This window comes from Cicer arietinum, chromosome 7 (genome assembly GCF_000331145.2).
Source record: "Cicer arietinum cultivar CDC Frontier isolate Library 1 chromosome 7, Cicar.CDCFrontier_v2.0, whole genome shotgun sequence".
NCBI classification, from domain to species: domain Eukaryota; kingdom Viridiplantae; phylum Streptophyta; class Magnoliopsida; order Fabales; family Fabaceae; genus Cicer; species Cicer arietinum.
The window spans coordinates 579767-601054 of record NC_021166.2 but is presented as its reverse complement, the minus strand read 5'-3'; the positions used below and the strand labels follow the sequence as shown (position 1 = coordinate 601054).

The window sequence follows — 21288 nt, the reverse complement described above, 5'->3', positions numbered from 1 at the left end:
TTTATAAGACTATATAAATTTTTTTACATATTAAAAAATATTTGACAGTGTAATTAATGTTTATAATGTATACATCATTGATAAATGTAATTCAATGCCAGTTAATTCAAATAGCGAGGTGGAAAAAGAAAAATTCAATGCATTGTGAAATAAATGTAGCCACCAATTAATTCCAATTCAAGGGTGTTCCGGCGTGTGAGTACAAGTGGTTCTGAGAAGAGTATCACACGCTTCTCCTTCTAACTTTCGTCGTTAAAAATATGCCATGTCACACCGGTCACTGACATGGCAAAATTCGTGTCAACGAAGGCACGGTTCTAATGCCACCTAAGCACAATGAAACTAAACTATTGTTCTCCACACGAGATTAAGAGACGAAAGTGAGTTTAATCCACACTTTATACACATGGGCCACAATGAATCACCTGCAATTAATTCTGCATCATTGGATTTTATTTAGGTTTTTAAGGTTTGAAAAACAGACTTGGACATAAATACTATGACCAATATGCAGTGGAATGGTCAAAATAATTAAATTGTTTGACTATTTTATACATATTAAAAAAATATTTATAATTAAAATAAGAATATTATTTTTATTAAATTATATTTATTAATTATTAGCATATTATTAATATTATAAACACATAATTAAATATATTGTATTTAAAGTAGAGACTAACTTAAAAATCAATCGAATGGAGACAGATAAAAATAATTATTAAATAGTACATAAAATTATGTCGTAATACATATATATTAATTAAAAAATTTAATTTATATGCATTAATAATATGTAATAGTTTTACACATATATATAACTATATATTACTTTTTCAACGAAAAAAATATGTATATTGTCATTTAAATTTTTCTATATGCATTTTAAGAAATAATACTAAGACATACCTAAATAGTAAGATCTAATTAGACACTTTTGCCCAACTATTTTAGGCCAATAATACATACAAATTAAATTTTATTATTAATGTATAATATATGATATTAATGTTATATATATATATATATATATATATATATATATATATATATATATATATATATATAATTTATAGGTATAAATTGGAGGGAGGGATGAGGCTTCAACCACTAATTTGTTATTGATTGAAAGTGATGTATATAATATTAATTAAATAATATATTTATAAGGAAAAAAATATATATTAAAAATTAAAAGAATTGTTCTTTAAAAGAATTGTTCATTTTAAAACAATGTATTTTACAAATAAATTAATTATTGTAGGAGGAAGGAAACAACTTTAAATTGTTACTTATAAAGACTGTATCATTTTTTAGAAACACTCATTTTAGTTTTTAAATGCCCCGAATCTTGTTACTATAGTATCTAAATATAACCAAATTACAAATACAGCATCAATATTTTGTTGTTAATAATTTTATACATTAAATTAACCTAAGGTATATATATTTGAAGATTAAAATAATTAATTAAAAATATAGTTAAAATTAAAATAATTAACAAAAAATGTATCTATAAATTTGACATATAATTTGTATGTCACACGTTCATAAATAAAAGCACATCTATTTATTTTTTTAATTTATTTTTTTCTTTATAAGACTAAGACTAGTTTCTTGATGCATACTTCCTCCTTCCATAAATATAAAAGTTAAAATAATTTAATGTAAAGCATTGAAATATAAAAGTTAATCAAATAATTTGAGTCTTCATAACGTATTTTTAATTATGTTGTTCAACGTTTGAATTATTTAAATAAGAAAAAAAATTAATTTTACAAAAATAGCAAATAAAAATAATTAATTATATAATTTATCACATAATTATAATTACTATAATCGTGAGTGTAAAATTTTGTTGAAAGTGAAGCTATGGTTTAGAAGAGTGAATACATATGAGTGGAGATTTTTGGTATGTATACGGGCATGGTGAATGAAGGGCATTTTAGGAATATGAAAAAAAATCCCGCGAGGCTTTTATAAACACCGCAGAGAGGACGCATTGTTAAGCAACAAGTAAGCTCGTCCAACCTGTCCTACACAGAACAAGAAAGAAATAAATAACAAACAAGAAATTTCTGATTGGGAATTTGTGAGTGAGAGAAAGAGCCACCACAAAACAAAACACTCTTTACTCTCTCACACACACTTATATTTCTTCTTCTTCTTTTTCTTCTTCATTTTATTATTATTATTATTATCATTTTTCTTCTTCACTCTCGAATTAATGGCGCCAAAGAATCAAACTACAGACACAGAAAAAGCGGCAAACGGCGCACCTCCGGATGACAGGTGTCCAATCGAGGAAGTCGCTCTCGTCGTTCCTGAAACCGACGACCCTACCCTTCCGGTCATGACTTTCCGGTCATGGTTTCTTGGAATAGCTTCATGCATCCTCCTAATCTTTCTCAACACTTTCTTCACATTCAGAACTCAACCTCTCGCAATCTCAGCTATTCTTATGCAAATCGCTGTTCTTCCAATCGGAAGGTTCATGGCCTCCACTCTTCCCACGAAGGAGTATAGTGTTTTAGGGTGGCGATTTAGTTTGAATCCTGGACCGTTTAACATGAAGGAACATGTTATCATAACTATATTTGCTAATTGTGGTGTTTCGTATGGTGGTGGTGATGCTTACTCCATTGGTGCCATTACTATTATGAAAGCTTATTATAAACAATCCATAAGTTTTCTATGTGCTCTCTTCATCGTCTTAACTACACAGGTTAATAATCACTTTTCTTTCTGATTTTCCCCTTTTCTGCATTTTATCATTTTTTTTTTATATTTGGTTAGTCAAAATAATTATTTGGAGTAATACTGCAAATTATGTATTCATTTTATATTTATATTATTTCTTTATTTACTAGAAAACTAAATGAAACTCAGTTTTTAGATAAAGATTTTTCTGACAAGGAAATAATTCTTTTTTTTTTTTCTTGCTTGCTTTCTTTTTTATATAACATCTGCACGATATTCCAATCGTGAAGATTATTTTATTTTATCTTAATTTAAAAACTAAAAGATAATCGTTAGATTATTATTATTATTATTATTAACGGAAAAGTATTTTGGATTAAACTGAAAGGTGCAGGATATATAATCCAAATTTTTATATGTAGTTTAGTATCATTATTATTAAATGATGATGATGAATTTTGTCTGAGGACCCGTGAAGGTTGAAAGTGGTCTCGTCTACTCTACTTTTATTTTCAGGATTAAAAAAATATTCTGTCTGTATTTGTTTTGTTATCTACAAGTCTATCTGTAATTTGTTCCATTTTTGTTTTTGCTTGATAACAAATAATAAAGTATTGAAGATGAGTTGAATTTGGAATATATATTTTTCACCTTTATTTCTTTGGAACAAATATTATGTGATCGATGTGCTTTCTAGTTGTTAGTAAAATTTCATTTTTTTTTTTAATGGAAAAAATTTCAATTTATTGTTATAAATTTTGTTGCAGATATTGGGGTATGGATGGGCTGGGATTCTGAGGAGGTATTTGGTAGACCCTGTTGAAATGTGGTGGCCATCAAACCTTGCACAAGTCTCTCTCTTTAGGTTCATTCTTTATTCCTTTCTTTTATATTACGTTTTATTGAGTTATTATTAGTACTACAAAATTAGTAAAATACTTTTATTTGTTTGTATTTATTTTCAATTTGATATCTGCATAATTGATATAGTTAGTGATGTTTCACTCTGCAAAGTGTTAACTGAATTGAAACTTTCCATTGAACTATTGGGCCTGTTGGTATACTAGAGTTCACTTTAATTAACTGAAAAAGGAACTTTATTTTCTAAACACACGGGTGTTGTTACTGCAAAGAGAACTTATATGGATTTATTATTAAATCAATAAAGATGAAGCCAATCAAGTTTGTCATTGAGTAGTAATTACTAGTAGTTTGAAATATGCAAATAGAAAAAGACATTTTGTTTAACTTTTCAGTGCGCACGGCAACAACCATTACAATCAATTGACAGTTGTAATTATGCTGTGGACTAAGCGCATCTTCTTCACTGCTGAAAGGCCCATATCACACAATCTGTGTTGTTCGGTTGCTGTTAGATTCTCTTTGACAAGAAGAGATAATAACACTGAAATAGAAAGAAAAAAAAAACAAATATTCTCTAATGTTTCTTTGGCTGTATAATTGACAAATAGGCAAAGATAGAATCTTGACCAAAAGAACTTATGCAACAGTAAAAACTAATTTCTTAGTGAAAGTTATATTATTACTTTTTGCCTGTTTAATATATTCTGTTATATTAGTTTGATTACATCATTAACCTTATGCTACAGGGCACTCCATGAAAAAGAGAATAAGTCAAAAGGCTTTACAAGGATGCAGTTTTTCCTCATTGCTATGGGTCTAAGCTTCTTGTATTATGCACTCCCTGGCTATTTGTTAACCATCTTAACATTCTTCTCATGGATATGCTGGGTATGGCCACATAATATCACAGCACAGCAAGTTGGATCAGGTTACCATGGACTTGGAATTGGTGCATTCACACTTGATTGGGCTGGGATTTCAGCTTATCATGGAAGCCCCCTTGTTGCACCATGGTCTTCCATTGTTAATGTTGGGATTGGATTTATCATGTTCATTTATATAATTCTACCTATATGTTATTGGAAGTTTAACACTTTTGATGCTAGGAAGTTTCCTATATTTTCTAATCAGCTGTTCACTTCCAGTGGACAAAAGTATGACACTACTAAGATCTTAACAAAGGACTATGATCTTAACATTGATGCATACAACAAATATGGCAAGTTATACCTTAGTCCTCTCTTCGCATTATCCATCGGATCAGGTTTTGCAAGATTTACGGCAACCCTCACTCATGTAGCACTGTTTCATGGAAGGTAGGCTGCTCACAAAACCTTTATAATAAATTTATCTCTTATATTATACCTATCTGAATGAATTGCAATCAGTTAGAGACATGATCAGATTGATAATGAGCAGTTTCTGTGGTGATTTATGAACAGTGTTATCAATTGGAGATTGTAGAAAATAGTGGTTTGTTTAAATTACGCTATGCTACAGTGTTATAGCACCTAGTCACTACTTTAAAACTATGTACTAAATAGTGTATTGCAGAACAAGAGCGATTTGTTCAAATTTTGCTACGCTCTAGCCGCTATTTGACAACACTGATTCTGAATGCATGATATATGCTAGTATTTCCATGTTACTAGATATGGAAATGGATTAGCAGATTTTGATACTATGATGCTAATCTTTTTCTTCCATATGTATTTTCTTCAAAGTTATATAGGATGGGATTTTTTTTTGGGGTTGACACTGACATAGTTTGCTTTTCCCAGAGACATATTGAGACAGAGCAGATCAGCAATGAGTAATGCAAAAGTGGATGTGCATGGTAGACTCATGAAGGCTTATAAGCAAGTACCAGAATGGTGGTTCCTCATTTTATTATTTGGGAGCATGGCACTATCCATAGTAATGGCTTTTGTATGGAAAACCGAAGTTCAACTGCCATGGTGGGGTATGCTCTTTGCTTTTGGCTTAGCTTTTGTTGTAACCCTCCCAATTGGTGTCATCCAAGCTACTACCAACCAGGTACTAACTCCAATAAATATTTCTGCCATCAGCTCTAGTCTATCATTTTCCTCTCGAATCTCGAACGTAACGTAATACTTTGATGCAGCAACCTGGATATGACATTATAGCACAGTTCATGATTGGGTATATCCTTCCTGGAAAACCAATTGCAAACTTGCTCTTTAAGATTTATGGAAGAATCAGCACCGTCCATGCACTCTCTTTCTTGTCAGATCTCAAACTCGGGCACTACATGAAAATTCCCCCACGATGCATGTATACAGCACAGGTCTTTTCAGCTCAAAATCTCATAATTTAAGTTCTTTTTATCCTGGTTTTCTTCTTCTTCATTATTATTTAGTTATTTATCTTGATATTTCCAAACAGCTGGTAGGAACTCTTGTTGCTGGAGTGGTGAACCTTGCAGTGGCTTGGTGGATGTTGGATAGCATTAAGGACATATGCATGGATGATAAAGCTCACCATGACAGTCCATGGACTTGCCCTAAATACAGAGTAACTTTTGATGCATCTGTTATATGGGGTTTGATTGGACCGAAGCGGCTATTTGGACCTGGCGGATTGTACCGAAACCTTGTATGGTTATTCTTGGTTGGAGCTGTGTTGCCAGTTCCCGTTTGGGTGTTTAGCAAAATCTACCCTGACAAGAAATGGATTGCTCTGATAAACATACCAGTTATATCTTATGGTTTTGCCGGAATGCCACCTGCAACTCCAACCAATATTGCAAGCTGGCTATTGACCGGAATGATCTTCAACTACTTTGTTTTCCGCTTCCACAAACGTTGGTGGCAGAAATATAACTATGTTCTATCGGCAGCACTTGATGCAGGAACAGCTTTTATGGGTGTTTTGATTTTCTTTGCCCTGCAAAATGCAGGACATAGTCTGAAATGGTGGGGAACTGAATTGGACCATTGCCCATTGGCTACTTGCCCAACTGCACCAGGAATTGTGGTTGATGGTTGTCCAGTATTCTAATAGAGAAAGAAGCCTAAGGGGCTTAGCTTCTCTTTTTTTAGTTGTTTTTGTTTTTGGGAGTGGAGACCAAGTTATGTTAGGCTTGGAGTATAGGTGAAGGGACTGAATAACCAAAGTTGCTTAGCAATTATTATGTACATGCTTCTTGCTTGTTATCATGGAGGGTTTTCCTTTTTGTCTTTTTTACCTGACTTATTTAATAGATTCGTCATTAATTGGTAATGGAAGAAAGTGTGATTCTCTTATACATTTTAGGACTTGAAAATGGACGTTGAACTCGTCTTTATAAATTAAGAGAAATGATATTTTGACTTGTGAATTCGACATAAATTGACAATAATGGATACAACAAATGTTAAAAGTTATTAATTATCTATCAAATGTAATCAATCACGAATTTGAACGTGATTAACTACAATTACCAAATGTTTCAATTTACAAGTAATTGAATTTTTAAAAATTGTAGTTAATTACATTTAAATGTGTGATTATTTACATTTACCGGATGATTAATAAGCGTCGTTATCTATTATATTCATCAACAACATATTTGAACTCTTTTAACCAAACAATTTGTTAGTATAATTTCTGATACATTTAGAGCTTGAAAATGGATGTTTAACACATCTTTATAAACTAAAAAGTGAATATTGAAACGTAAATTCATGATTTTTGTTGATAGACACTTGTACTTTTTAGTCGGGCGGAATCTAATATCGAAAGGATTAGAATGCATCTATCACACAAAAATAAAAGACGTTCAAGATACTAAAGTTGGTGTTTCGATGTGAACCTCAATTAAAAGATGCATCTATTTGAACTCTCTTAACCAAACAATTTGTTAGTATGATTTCTGATACATTTTAGGGCTTAAAAATGGACGTTGAACACATCTTTATAAACTAAAAAGTGGACATTCAAACACAAATTCATAATTTTTGCTGATAGACACTTGTATTTTGTAGTGGGGAGGAATCTAATACCAAAAGGATCAAGATGCAACTATGACACACAAATAAAGGACGTTCAAGATACCAAAGTTGGTGTCTCGATGTGAACCTCAATTGTTTAAGACAGAGAGTTTGATGTCTCTCCAATGCTTTCTAACCCTTCAAGGAGAGATGCATATCTAGAAAGTAGACACGACACTTTCAACATCTTTCAAATTATGCAATTCTTCACCATTAATTTTCATTTACCAAATGTGTCCAAATATTCCAACTTAATATTTCGAATTTGACTCCTTTAAATAGATTAAGAGATCTCAAGCGTGTATAAAAAAACAACAAATAAATATTACGTGCGCATGTACATCGAATCATGGAAGTGTTAATATCGATAATGGCTTTATTAAATATTAAAGCCCTTAATAAACATATTTGCATGAGTTATGTCAAAATGCAGACGTAAATAGATGCAAATATAAAATTATGCAGGCAGTTTCTTTTAAAAAACTTACTTTCTCCCAGCAAAATAAAAAGACTTCTTTATACCAGCCAAAGTCAATTTACAGGAGAATGAATCACAAACATCTCTAATACGTGATTAAACCCGCAACAAAAACCCGAACCCAACCACCAGGACGCACAAGAAAACTGAAAAAATAAGATAGGGAAGTAGTAAGAGAGATGCTAACAATGAAAATGCAAATATGGTGGATATGAACTGCAAAATAGCTTAACCACCAAATTGCTGTTCCAGCTATAAGTGATAAGAAGAACATGTAAATTATTTTATCCTTTTGATCACTCAATCCAAATTCCTAGATAGAAGTATCACCAAATATGTAAGAACTGGAACTAAATCATCTGATAATTGGCCATTAAGTAATTGCATTATATGTAATACAATCTTGACTTTCAGGCAGTGATCTCAATCTTAATGACTGGTCCATCTCATTTGTGTTGACGATCTACCTCTGCAAAGACTTGTAAAGCACCACAGTGACATATTTGGCCATGTACCGATGAGTTGTACCAAGGGCAACCACTGAAGGACTGCTCTTTCCTTTCTGCATGTAAAGATGATTGAGCACTCCATGTTGAGGTCTTGGCATAGGAGGTTGGATTTCCATATTTGTTGTACGTACATTCAGCAGTGTCATTGCAAAGTGTGGAGGAACTAATGGCGGCTCCTTTGCATAATCTTCAGAACTAAGTTGTATATTGTCATAACTTGAGGTTGGTGATTGAGGAGGTTCAAAACTAGAAATGCTTCCAATGTCTTCGGGAACATAATCCTACACATTAGTGTCAATTTAGATGTCAATGCCTTCTAGCAGTAAAAGAATGTAGATGTACTGGCCACCACTAATCTGTTACCAAGTGTCATCAGACTGCTTGAAATATATATGCAGCTACTTCAAAATGCAATCACAACAAAAGTGATAACTATGCGAAAATCAATCAATGCACATTAAGGGGGATATTCAATAATAAAATACTTCATTTTAATAGTTATCTGGCTACAAAGTGAAGCAAAGGTACCGAGACAACGTGGTGAGGTATAGACAGTGGCATGATCAAAGGCACTGCTAAGATGAGGCTAGAAGAAGAAGGAACCAGTGCCTCACAGGCACTTTAGGAGCACCTTTCTGGATTACAAGGGAAACAATAATTTAAAAGACCGGTCCTCTAACTTGTCAACTGTGATACTAAAAGGGGTAAAATAGTCAGAATGTTAAAAGAATGACTTGTTGTGAAACTTTAGAACTTTTACCGGCACACAACTTACGGTTTTGCAAATTGAAAATCACAATATTTTATTTGTACAATGAATGTAGTAGAAGGGGAGCTTTGGTGCAATGTTCAAGTTGCTAGTTGCTACTACGTCACTGGTATGTTACAAGATCAAATTGCGAAAATAGTATTTTACAAATGAAAAGTAAGCCTGCCAACAATAGATTCACATTGGATCCAACCCTTCCCTTGACCATGTCAGAGCAAGAGCTTTATAGCACTATATTGGCCTTTTACGTGTTATGCTTGAGTAGTTAATGGGTGTTCCTTATGGAGAATCAATGCAAAAGGGTAAAATCTTTTACTGTTATATTTTTCTAAGGTTAAAATTTTCTTTAGTAATGGATGTGCCTTTTGGTGTCTCTCATCTCCAGCATCTTTCGCCTTTAACTACTCTTGTTAACATACACAGACACATTTATAAAATTGGAATATTGAAACTAGCTCTAATTGTATCTCATCTAAAGAATACTGTTTGTGATTTGGCATCAAAAATTCAGTATTTACTTCTCTTACTTCCCCCTTGTTTATCTTGAAGCTGAATTTTGTTACCACCCAGAAAATTAAGACCCAGTCACTGTCTGAAGCACGTGTTTCACATAATAAAGTGATTATTATGTTCAAATGGATAAATATGTGAAAATGAACAATTGTCCCATACTTTCATGTTTCAAAGGAGAAAAAAGTGCATTGAATCCCAATGTACTGAAAAGTAATAACGCTGGCCATCAACAACTAATCCGTTTGGTGCAGGAGTCTTTTTTCTTAACCGGATTATGCATAACACAAGTCCCTTATTAGGTAGGATGTAGGTAAATGAATGTTGCTTATCATATATGTTTGATATAAAAAGCACCACCCATTTCTCAACATGAAAGCAATTTATCAGATTAACAAGCATATATTAACAGTCACAAATCAATTTTGTTTGCATGTTAAATAAAATATGTCAACAATAAATCAGTACCTGTAAGTCCAAAATGTTGTAAGCATTCCCAGCCTCATCTTGAGACCAAGGCAAATCCGGTGTGTAACTGCATCTTCCATCGACAATAAATCTGTACTGATAAACACCAGATGGCAGTACCTTCATAATCGTAAAATCTTTACCCGATCTCTGCAAGAGAATTCTGATAAACAAAAAACATTAGAATATAAAAAAAAACAGCAAATGCAGTGAGTGTATGAAGAAAAAAATGAAAAATGAAAAATGAAACCTTGATTTCCAATTATCCCACGATCCCTCAACGGCGATTTCTTTACCACCGTGACTCCAAGTAATCATAGTTGGAATTCTGTGTTCAGTGCACATGTCTTCATAACCAGAAGTAGTTTGAGTCCATGAATGAGAAGTTGGAGAAATAGCATGCATCTCATCAGGTCTTTGTAAAGGAACCACAGGAACCTATAAATAAATAAATAAATATATAATTAAAAAGTGATGAAATTGAAAACAGAGATTCCATGTAATGAATAATAAAATTGAGAAGCAAGTTTAGCAGAAGAGAGTAAACAAGAATTGTGAATAATGGGAAGAGAGAGAGATACTTGAGGAGTGAAGCTGAGTGGAGAATGGGTAGCTCTAGGGCTTGTAGGGGGAGAGTGAGTCATCATCATCATGGAGTTATCGATTCCTTCACCGTTCAACGGAACAGTGCCGGTAGAAGGTGGTGCTTCTTCTTCATCGTCATCTTCTTCGGAAAGAGATGGATTTCCGTTCACATTTCCCATTTCTTTTGAGAAGAACAACCACTGCTACTGATGTCTCACTCCCAGACACAGTGAGAGAGAGTACCTAATACAATAAAACCCTTAATTTTATTTCTCATGAACAACAATACTAGTACTCTCTATTCAATTTAATTTTTAAATATGTAAAAATACTAAATATTCTTTTTTTACAGAAATGAATCTTTTAAAATATATAATGTTCATTGTTTTGATATTTAAATTATATAAAAGTTCATCTCTTTTCTTTTAATAGAAATGACAATTAAATCTCATAAAAGTGAACGGTGTTATATTTGTATTTATCTCTATGTTTATAAACACTTATGTGGGTAATAGATATTTATGAAGATTGATTTATATTTAAAGTTAACATAAAAACAATGAAAAAAGGTATCATAATCTTTATACATAATATAATAGTATGTATTATATTAATAATGTATGATAATTATATAATATATTAAAATATTTTTATTATTACTGGTCCGTGATATACAAAATATGAAACAATGACCAAAAGTAAAATTTATCTCCTTCCAAAGTAATAGAAAATGTGATCATAATATATTTAATAAAAATGAATGAATATATGAATATAAACATAAACCCAAGTTTATAACTTAAATACATTTTGTATCAAAGTGTTTGTAGTAAGTTTTTTTTATTAAAGTTAAATTCAAATAATTGTATTAAAGTTCTTTTTTTACATTCTAAACTCCAATTTAATCATACTATTTTACATTGAAAGTTTTTTTTCTCTCTTAATTAAAATACTTCGTTTGGTTATTATTATAAATAAATAAAACAACTTTAATTCTTTGTCATTATTATAGATAAAATTTAATTACTTTAAACTTATTTCATACTAATATTTTTAATATATTCACTTTAATAAAAATATTCAATGTCATTTTTAAATATTTGACATTTAAATAAATAATTTAATAAAATTAAATTATATTTTACATAAATCTAAAAAATTTATTATATTTAATTAGTTATTTAATAAATATAAAATTAATTATTTTTATTTATAACACTAACCGGATATAATATAAAAATATGTTAAGAGGCATTTTTTAAGGAAAAAACAACCGTATCCTTATTAAAAGGTGTTCTTAATGATATACTTTTTTTTATAGAAAAAGTAGTGAAACTTGTGTTACAGTAAAATTTTAGGATAATTTTTGTTAAGTGATTATCAACAAATGCATTGTTTTGACATCATTTTGAAATATAGTAAACCACTATTTTAATTTAAAAAAATATAAAATGTAGTTATTTTGATCATTAACAGAGTAAAAAAAACTCAACTAATTATTAAATTATGAAAATATCATTTAATTTAATCATTGACGTTATAATAAACTATTTTGACAATAAATTATATATTTTATAATAATAAATTATATCATTCATGAAATATACTTTATATTTTAAATCAATAACAAAAATAATAATGTACTATACTTTATATTTTAAGAGACTAAAATAATAATTATTTAAATATATTTAATTTCTACTCATTTATGTAAACACATATATCAACCACACCAATTAAATTAAAAAATAACACATTTATCATTTATTTACAATTTATCACTATTGAAATTAAATTTTGTCTGATTTATAAAATATATATATATAAAGAAAATAACAGAAGAAGAAAAATAAAAGTAGAAAATAGAAAAATAGAGTGAGATCAAAGAAAAAAAAATATATTTATGAAATAATAAAAACATCCTTAAATAAAAATAAATGAATCAAATATATAGTTCAAAACATATTTTAACTTGAGAAAGGATACCATAAAACTAAAAGAAGATCGGATGGTATGGGTGTGATAGTTTTTTTTTTATGCGTTACTATTTTTTTTTTTTAATGTCATCGACATTTTAAAAAAAAATATATTGATTACTTAATTAATGTTAGTTTAAAGATATATTCATTTTTTTATTTATTAAATTGACATCTAAAAAATGAATGATTGTCTCAACCATAAAAACTTAAATAATCATTAATTTATACTTGTATAAAGTATTATCCATTATTGTAAAAGCTTCTAATGCTTTTTAATTCTGAGTTTACTTTACCACCTTATTATCATCCACCACCTTCAAATAATAGTAGGTCCCTTCTGGATCCACTATCTATGATGGGCTACGGGCCCAGTTCAGTGGGCCCATAGTTTAATGATCGATGCTATATTGGGCTAAATGCCCGATCGTCCTTTCCAATTACGCGGAAAATGACAATAGAAGAATTGAAGAATTAAGAAGTAACAACACACAAACATAACACTTTACACAACACAAAAAGGAGAGAAAGAGATTTCAAGTTTTAACAAATCTGGGAAGAAACGTTGGAGTCTCTGTTAGGCAAAACATCAAACAGGTAACCGACTAATCCCATTTTGTCGTCATATCAGAACGAAACGAATTTCGATCAGTCATTTCGTGAGTGACTCTTTGTCTTTCTTTATGTCTTGTACTAACTAACTATTTTGTGCTTTGAGTTGGTTTTCTGGTTTTGTGTTTTACTTTTTGCCAATTGGTTCTGACTTTTTGGACATTGGTTTTAGATTCCTGGTTTTGTTCTTCTCGTTGGCACTTGGCAGTAAGTAATACTTGCTGATTATGCCTACGTGGCACTGACATTACATTCTACATTCGTTTAGAATTGAACAAATAATTCCACTGTATGCTACAAAGTTTATTCATTTAAGTTTGGAATGTATATATTGGCTATGAGGTGCATAGAGGCATGCTACATAAGCAAACCATAGGTACACATGAGAGCATTAACAGAGTGCCCATCCATTTGTTTGGTTTTGCGGTGACAGAAATTGATTTGGTTGAGAGTGGGTTGAACATAAAGTGATTTACATTTGTATACATTTACTGAAAAAATGAATTTTATCAATTCATGTTTGGATACTGTGAATCAGAATTGCTTTTGTGTGCTTGTATATGTCTACCATTTTTAACGTGTGTTTGGTTTCATGATAGGAAGATGCAAAAGTGATGTCGGACACATAAAGTTGATTTTGACATGTTTGAGTGACGTTGATCGTAATTGATTTTGCCTTGTAGATTTGATTTTGACTTTAAGCTAACATTTGTAGTTTTGGACTAAAATCGTGATTTTATGCACTCATATTCATTGTTCAAATCACTTTTAGGTGAATGCATCCAAATATAAACTATTTTACATTCAACCAATTTTTAACAAAAATCAATTAATTCAAAATTAATTTTTGTCACCGCAAATGCAAACAATCTTAGCTTTTAGGTAGAATTGATTTTGATCAAAATTTGAAGTCGGAAGTCATACATAACAACATGATTACGGGAGGTATTGACGTAGAATAAAACATAGGCTAATTGTATTTGCATTTGTAAAAAAATGTGTTTTCTGTCGCTGACTGACACTGCTCTCCCCAGAGTTTCACCCATTTATTTAATAAGTAAATCAGATTTCAAAACAAGAACTTGGATTTGATCTTCGTTCAAGAACTCTGATTTGATGAATGTGTGAATAGTTGAATGCAAAGAAACCGAATCCTGATAGTATATAAAGGGGTGTGTCTTTGTTGTGGCTATATAGATTTATGTATAAATAGCATGACTTAAATCAACAACAAAAGAAAATGGTTGGATCTTGCTCGGTATTGTATGACTGTATCTTGTGATTTACTGGTTGTATTCCGATTAGTTGCCTCTGTAATGATCAAGAGTTTTTTTTTTTTTTCATTTTGCAAGTGTCTCATTTTCCTTGATAAAATCAAATGTAATACAATTTCGGGCACCAAGGAACAAGCACCATTCTTTTGACTCAATTTCTAGAAGACACAAATCCTTTATAGATTTTTACAGATAATGTTTTGTTTGACAAGAGATCATAAAGTGATGCAAGCGTTTCAGACATTTCTAATCTCAATTATTTCTGGTCATAAACTGAGCTACAATATTTACTGCTCATAACCGGAGATTAGCGTAAATTCATAATTTTTGTTACACTCAAGTCCTGTTCCTAATACTTTTATTTTTATTTTTATTTGCATTTGCATATTTATAGATATGCTTAAGATTTTGTTATTTTTGTTCAATGCAAAACTTTTACTTAAATGATTTTTTTTGCTTCAACCATTTTTGTTTCCGATTGTCTGAAAGTATCTATGCACTGTTTTGATTGAGGGAAAGGAGGAGAGATCCTATATTATTTTCACTTTTTACTCGTTGATTTCGAACTAACAAGCTCATGCAACTTTGAAATTGTACTTGGATCATTTACAGATTTCTCGAAGATGCAAAGCATAAAGCAATCCATACTAAGTCATGTGAATTTGCGAAGGTCAACTGAAAGGTGGTTTTTGGCCAAGGATAATAATGTGCTTATGCATTTGAGATGTTGGTGCTCTTCAACAGGTGCTAGCTCTGATCTAATACTTGACCGAGTAATCAGGCTCGTCAAGAAGTATGATAAAATTGATGCAGCAAAGGTATTCAAGTATTGGTCAAAAATCAATTTTTCATTGTTTTTTTATATGGCTATCTTTATTAGCGTTGGACAGTCCATGATTCTGTTTTCACTATTCAAATGTGTAGACTAAATATTAGTAGGTTACTTTTGTGTAGGTTACTGAAACGGCTGATTTTCAAAAGGACTTGAATCTGGACAGTTTGGATAGGGTTGAGCTTATTATGGCTCTTGAAGAAGAATTTTCCATAGAAATTCCTGATGAGAAAGCAGATAAGCTTACTAGCTGTACCGATGTCGCAAAGTACATAGCCTCTGGAGCTGATCCAAAAAATTTAGGCAAGCCCTGACTTCTCAATTGTTATTCTGTTATTATTTAGATTGTGGCATGCAATGTTTTTGTGATTGAGCTGTATGGATCTCTGCCAAGTCATCTTGGTTGAAATGAATTGAAATTGTCGTCTTCTTTCTTGTTTCTTTCTGTGTCACCCCAACCCATTAAAAGTACGACACCTCATTGAAAAATTCTCTCGCCTTAAAAAAAATTCTCCCCTTTAGTTGCTAAATTTTATTTGCCTTCAAATTAAGCTTTATTGGATAATGGACTGATGAAAAATGAATGAGATAGACGATTTATTTAAGTTAAAAGCAATTATTTTATTTAAATATATGTTTGCAAGGGGTTGATAAATGATGAACGGAAACATTACTTCTAACATGCTAAGCATAGCAATTACTTTTTTATTCATACAAAATCAAATTTACGTGGAACTGATGCACAGAAAAGATGAAAAGTAACGTTGCACCCCCAAAAAAAAAGAAAGATGAAAAGTAACACACAACTCATATGACCAAATACTAGATGTTGTTACACACAACTTACAGTATTTAACAATCTCACACAATCAGCTCTGAAACTTGAGCCACTGTAATCTTTACAAAGTAATGGCTGTCACGTATACCCTATATGTAGTATCTACTTTAGAGATGTAAACCCATGCAACCCAATTCTGTGACTTAAGCGCCATCCAAGTGAGTCATGGTGCTCTTGTTTCAAATCTACGCCTTGATTCCTGCTATATCTTTCCGGGTTCAGACCCCGAATGTTGGATTCTTATGTTTCCGGCATCATAAGTGCGGATGCCGTTCCCAATGGAAGAGAGACTAAAAAGTCCCTTGTGTTTGTTGACATGACGAGCTGGTCTACAAGGTGATCCCTTTGGAATTCGATGAACTTTCACTCTGCATATTTTTTCCAAGTTTGGAATAGCATGAAGGTAGGAAGGGAGGTCGACCATAAAATCCCCAAATTCATCAGTTACACCTCGTGCCACCATTGATTTGCCTTTTCTCTCCTTGGCATGGCTTTGGCAGTTGATAGCAACCAAAGCTCCTGCATTAGTTAGTTAATCTTAAATTAGCCAAATTTGCAGGCAAATGTAATTTCTTATATTCTTTTCGAAACTGATGAAAATATTACAATGAAACGCCGAAATTTCATAAATTCATTCAGAAATGGATGGATTTGAATCCTCTCATTTTCATTGAGAAACAATGAAATGTGACAGTAATATGACCAGAGAGAAATGCAATATTTTTGGGGATGAATCTCCAATTTGATCTCTGAATTAAAAAAATAAAAACTCTAAAATCCCTTAATTGTATTGATAGGAAATTTTACTCTAGACCTTATCTTTCTTTTCAAAATTAGCCTCTAAATTTGAATACTACAATAAAACTGATCTTTAAAAATAAGCACTTTTGAATTTGACATTCACGATTAATTTTAAAATTGTAAGTTTTTAATGTCAAAGACTATTTTAAAATATTTGACAATATATAATATAGTCTTGAGAAAAATGATTAACAATTCACAATTTCAATAGCTTTTTTAAAATTTGTTTTATTTTAAGGACATTAAGAGAACCTACTGCAAGCATAAGGCATGATGGTTCACCAATGTAGGAGACAAACCAAACATTGTTGTTGTCCACTTAAGTTAATATTTATTAACCATAATATTAAACATCATTAACTACAATATTGAATGTCAAAAATAACAAATTGCAATTGTGTGTGAAATTACTTTTTTGGGATTTAATTAATTAGCTCCTACAATAAATCACTTAAATAAAGTGATTTATTCCTATTTGGTTCCCCCTACCATGCATTTGACAGGAGGGTTGGTAATCATTGTCATTAAATTTTAATTTGGGCCAGCTTTCTTTTTCATTTATAAAGGACGACAGCTGATCGAAAATCCGATTTAGTAGTAGTAAGTTCGAAACAACGTTTTGTTGTTTTGCGAAGTAGAAATTTCACCAAAATGTGAAAAGCAAGCTTTAATAACTTGATATTTGGCCAAGAATATCTTTTTAACATATATTGCAAAATTCAAATATGAGTGTGAGGTCCTTGATGATTAATGATTATTTTAGTAAGGACAATACATAATTATTGTAAAGATTTATATCAATGTGATAATTAGTATAGAAATCACCTGTGACATATACAAGGGTGAATTCAAGTGTAAAAATGAAAACTTAAATTTATAATTAATTATTATAATTAAGCTATCAATGTAGAGCATAATACTTAAAACGAGTAATTAAACTTGGTTAAATAAGGTACCTGGTATTGGCATTGCATGTGGATGATGATGATCTCCTCCACAATGAAGTGAGCCAGTAATGAGAACAGTTGATAGCTTCTCTTCTCCATAGCCAGCAATTTCCACCACTTCATCTCTGTTCGATAAATCCAACAATTGGTGATCATCTTCAACTCCTAAACCAAGCACAATATTGTTTTTATTATTAAGCAATAATAATAAACACATGAAAAACAACATCACAACAACGTTGTAGCCGCAAAAGTAGCTCATCATCTTTATGTTGTGAAATTTGTGTTTGTGTTTATTTATCAACTTTATATATCTTAGTTTACGTAAGAAATAGTAATTGATCAATTGAACCCCTCAACTATTCAAAACTACAAACGCATTTATATAATGAGTGAATGAATGAGTTGCTATTCATTCCTCTGCTTTTTATATAAGCCACATTGCATCCCTTCGATGTGCCACAAATCTTGCAAAGTACATTTTGATTTCTTAATTAGGTTTGACTTTGCACTCTAAATATTCATTTGTGCTTTATATTGGTTGATCAAATTTACATATCCATGTGTGAAATAACAATTTTGCCCAACATGCATGTCATGCTCTAGTGTAAGATTTTTTGACAATTAATAAGGCAGAGTTTGTCAATAAAACTAGCTATAAATAATAATAATAATAATAATAATAATAATAATAATAATAATAATAATAGTGGTTGCTGTAAATATTAATCAATTAATTATTATAAATAAATAATCAATTAATTATTATAAATAGAGTGATAACATTAAGGCTTGCCTGCCCTCATTAATACTCCCTTTGGACAAAATTGATCAAATTAAACGTATTAAGAAAACTAATTGACCACTTCTAATTTATGAAATCCCCAACAATTTTTTTTTTTACCTTCGTGGCTAATAAATTGAGTAACTGAAAATATTAAAGTTAAATTAAATAAGTTGATAAATTTTGTTTATATTTAATTCAAAAATGTGAGTTACTTTTATTTATATTTCATTTGAATTGAATATTTATTAATTTTTATTATCGATCAATATTTATGCATCTTCAAAATTGATTTAAAATAATATTAAAGGGTAACACGAGTAATCAACGATGATTGGATTTTGCGAAAGAAACTAAACTTCTACAAAATAATAAATCTAGATTTGAATATCTGATGAAAGAAATAATCATATTAATGTCTAATGTATTTCGAATAAGATTAGTAAAATGAGTCTATTGAGAGAAAAAAGGACTACATGAGTATATGAGAATATGAGAAGTGAATTGAGTATTAGAGAGAAAAGCAAGGGATGCAAGTAAGGGAAAGAAGAAGTTGGAAGTTAGAAGGGGAAGTAAAGTTATTAGGTTGGTAGCCAACTCTTATCTTATACGTATATCCAATTCTTTCTTTAATAATTCTAATTTAAGACTAGCAAGACATATTGGGGAAGTTAAGTTTTAATCACGGACACGTCTCGCATATATACATTAATAATAATAAATGTAGTAATTCACAATTCACAAAATAATATAGCATGATTTTGCATGGCAGCAAAATATGAGTCTCTTTTTGTATGATCTCTTTTTTCAAGCCTATCTCAACTATATCTTCATTGTCTTAGCTACTTAATTTCCCATTGTACCATAGTCAGTCCCCTACCCCAACTTCCCCCATACGTCAAAAATAAATTAATTATATATGAACTTACATTTGACTAGCAAAAATCATTTTAATTAACACTTAGATCCATTTTTCAAAACTCATCAACCACCTCTTTTTTGGCATAATGATTTAGTCTAAATTTTAAATTAACATTTATATAAAAAAAAATTATTTTTAACAAATTATGATATTATTGGATAAATTTCAGTTTAGTTTATCCAAACAGAGAAATGTATGGATTTAGAGGAAACTCCAGGGCTGGCCCAATACCTATATTTGTGGGCCTTAAATAAATTCTGAAATAATAATGCGTTTTTCCACTTCATTTCAAGCGAGCATCTTTTACCTCCTCTGCCGTTAAAACCGTGTTTATATTATTGATTTAATTCTTTTATTTTCACCGATTTATATAATTTTAAAAGTTGAAAGTTTTATCATTTTCACATTTAAAAAAAATGACATTTTGACACATTCTCTTAATGTATATACTTCTAGATGAGAATGGTCTAGATGTATACATTTAGACAATAATACAAATGGTAATTAGATGTTTGTAGAGTGTTAATTATATGAATCTACGGTTGAGAAATAAAGTTGTTTTCTAAGTGTAATCATCCGATAATAAAATAAGATCATTGCTATTTAATGTGTGTTGGCCGATAAATAATCTTATCAATTTAACAAACGATGAACCAATTAAACAAACGATTAATCAACTAACAACATAACTAATCAACTAAGCATTAAATTTGGGTGACATATTTATTTTGGTTATATAAACTTATACATTATAAATTATCCGCTATAAATTAGTTGTTTTATATGAGGACAATAAAACTAGTGGTTTTTTGCCTTGACAAATGTACTCTTTTTTTTCCAATAATATTATAGTCTCATATTAATAAGTGATTGAGTGTGGTGTTCCATCTTTCTTCGATGAGCACTAAGCTTCCAATTGAGAGTGTTTTGGCAGGTGGCAGTGGTTGATTGAAGTAGTGAGGATGGTTTGACATAATAGGAATCCAATTAGTGGAAATGGAGTGAATATAGTGGGGTGTGATTTAATTAAAGATTAATTATGGACTATTAACGCAAGGCCCACGCACTTACCCAAATCAAATGTCCACTAACCAAAGTTGCTCTCACGGCCCAGATTAACAACAGCACCGTGCTTCATATCAAACAGATTCTATGATCTGAAATTTGAATTATTTTTGAAATATTATTGTGTTTAATCATTATCGTATAGAATTCAACCAAATTCAAGACTGATCCAGAAATCTAACAACGCGTGGTTAGAACAAATTTCATAATGAATGTTTTATTTTGGAATATAAAGAGCACAATTACTGAGATTCGTCATTGGAGATAATTAAGAATTATTTGAAGAGTTAACTAACGACCACATATCAAATTAAGAGATCCAATTATTTACTATAAAATATTGCTATAATATAATAATGTTA

The 21288-nt window shown here is 30.6% G+C and overlaps 4 protein-coding genes across 4 annotated transcripts; 2 read left to right on the top strand and 2 right to left on the bottom strand.

Moving 5' to 3' along the window:
* Positions 1-1999: 1999 nt before the first annotated feature.
* Positions 2000-6832, top strand: LOC101498315 (oligopeptide transporter 3). The gene is made up of 6 exons (XM_004507540.4): positions 2000-2725; positions 3468-3565; positions 4311-4880; positions 5346-5601; positions 5690-5872; positions 5971-6832. Exons 1-6 carry the CDS (start codon positions 2228-2230, stop codon positions 6583-6585), a joined length of 2220 nt encoding a protein of 739 aa, XP_004507597.1. The 5' UTR covers positions 2000-2227; the 3' UTR covers positions 6586-6832.
* Positions 6833-8181: 1349 nt separating this feature from the next.
* LOC101497988 (SNF1-related protein kinase regulatory subunit beta-2) lies at positions 8182-11145 on the bottom strand. The gene is made up of 4 exons (XM_004507539.4): positions 10872-11145; positions 10541-10728; positions 10291-10453; positions 8182-8824 (listed from the first exon to the last, which is right to left on the bottom strand). The coding sequence occupies exons 1-4, from the start codon at positions 11052-11054 to the stop codon at positions 8498-8500; spliced, it is 861 nt and encodes a 286-aa protein (XP_004507596.1). The 5' UTR covers positions 11055-11145; the 3' UTR covers positions 8182-8497.
* A 2142-nt stretch (positions 11146-13287) lies between these two features.
* LOC101497654 (acyl carrier protein 3, mitochondrial) lies at positions 13288-16008 on the top strand. Its single transcript, XM_004507538.4, has 3 exons — positions 13288-13448; positions 15350-15555; positions 15692-16008. Exons 2-3 carry the CDS (start codon positions 15361-15363, stop codon positions 15881-15883), a joined length of 387 nt encoding a protein of 128 aa, XP_004507595.1. The 5' UTR covers positions 13288-13448; positions 15350-15360; the 3' UTR covers positions 15884-16008.
* Positions 16009-16239: 231 nt separating this feature from the next.
* On the bottom strand, positions 16240-18568 carry LOC101497330 (uncharacterized). Its single transcript, XM_004507537.4, has 2 exons — positions 18165-18568; positions 16240-16926 (listed from the first exon to the last, which is right to left on the bottom strand). The coding sequence occupies exons 1-2, from the start codon at positions 18418-18420 to the stop codon at positions 16610-16612; spliced, it is 573 nt and encodes a 190-aa protein (XP_004507594.1). The 5' UTR covers positions 18421-18568; the 3' UTR covers positions 16240-16609.
* Positions 18569-21288: the final 2720 nt, after the last annotated feature.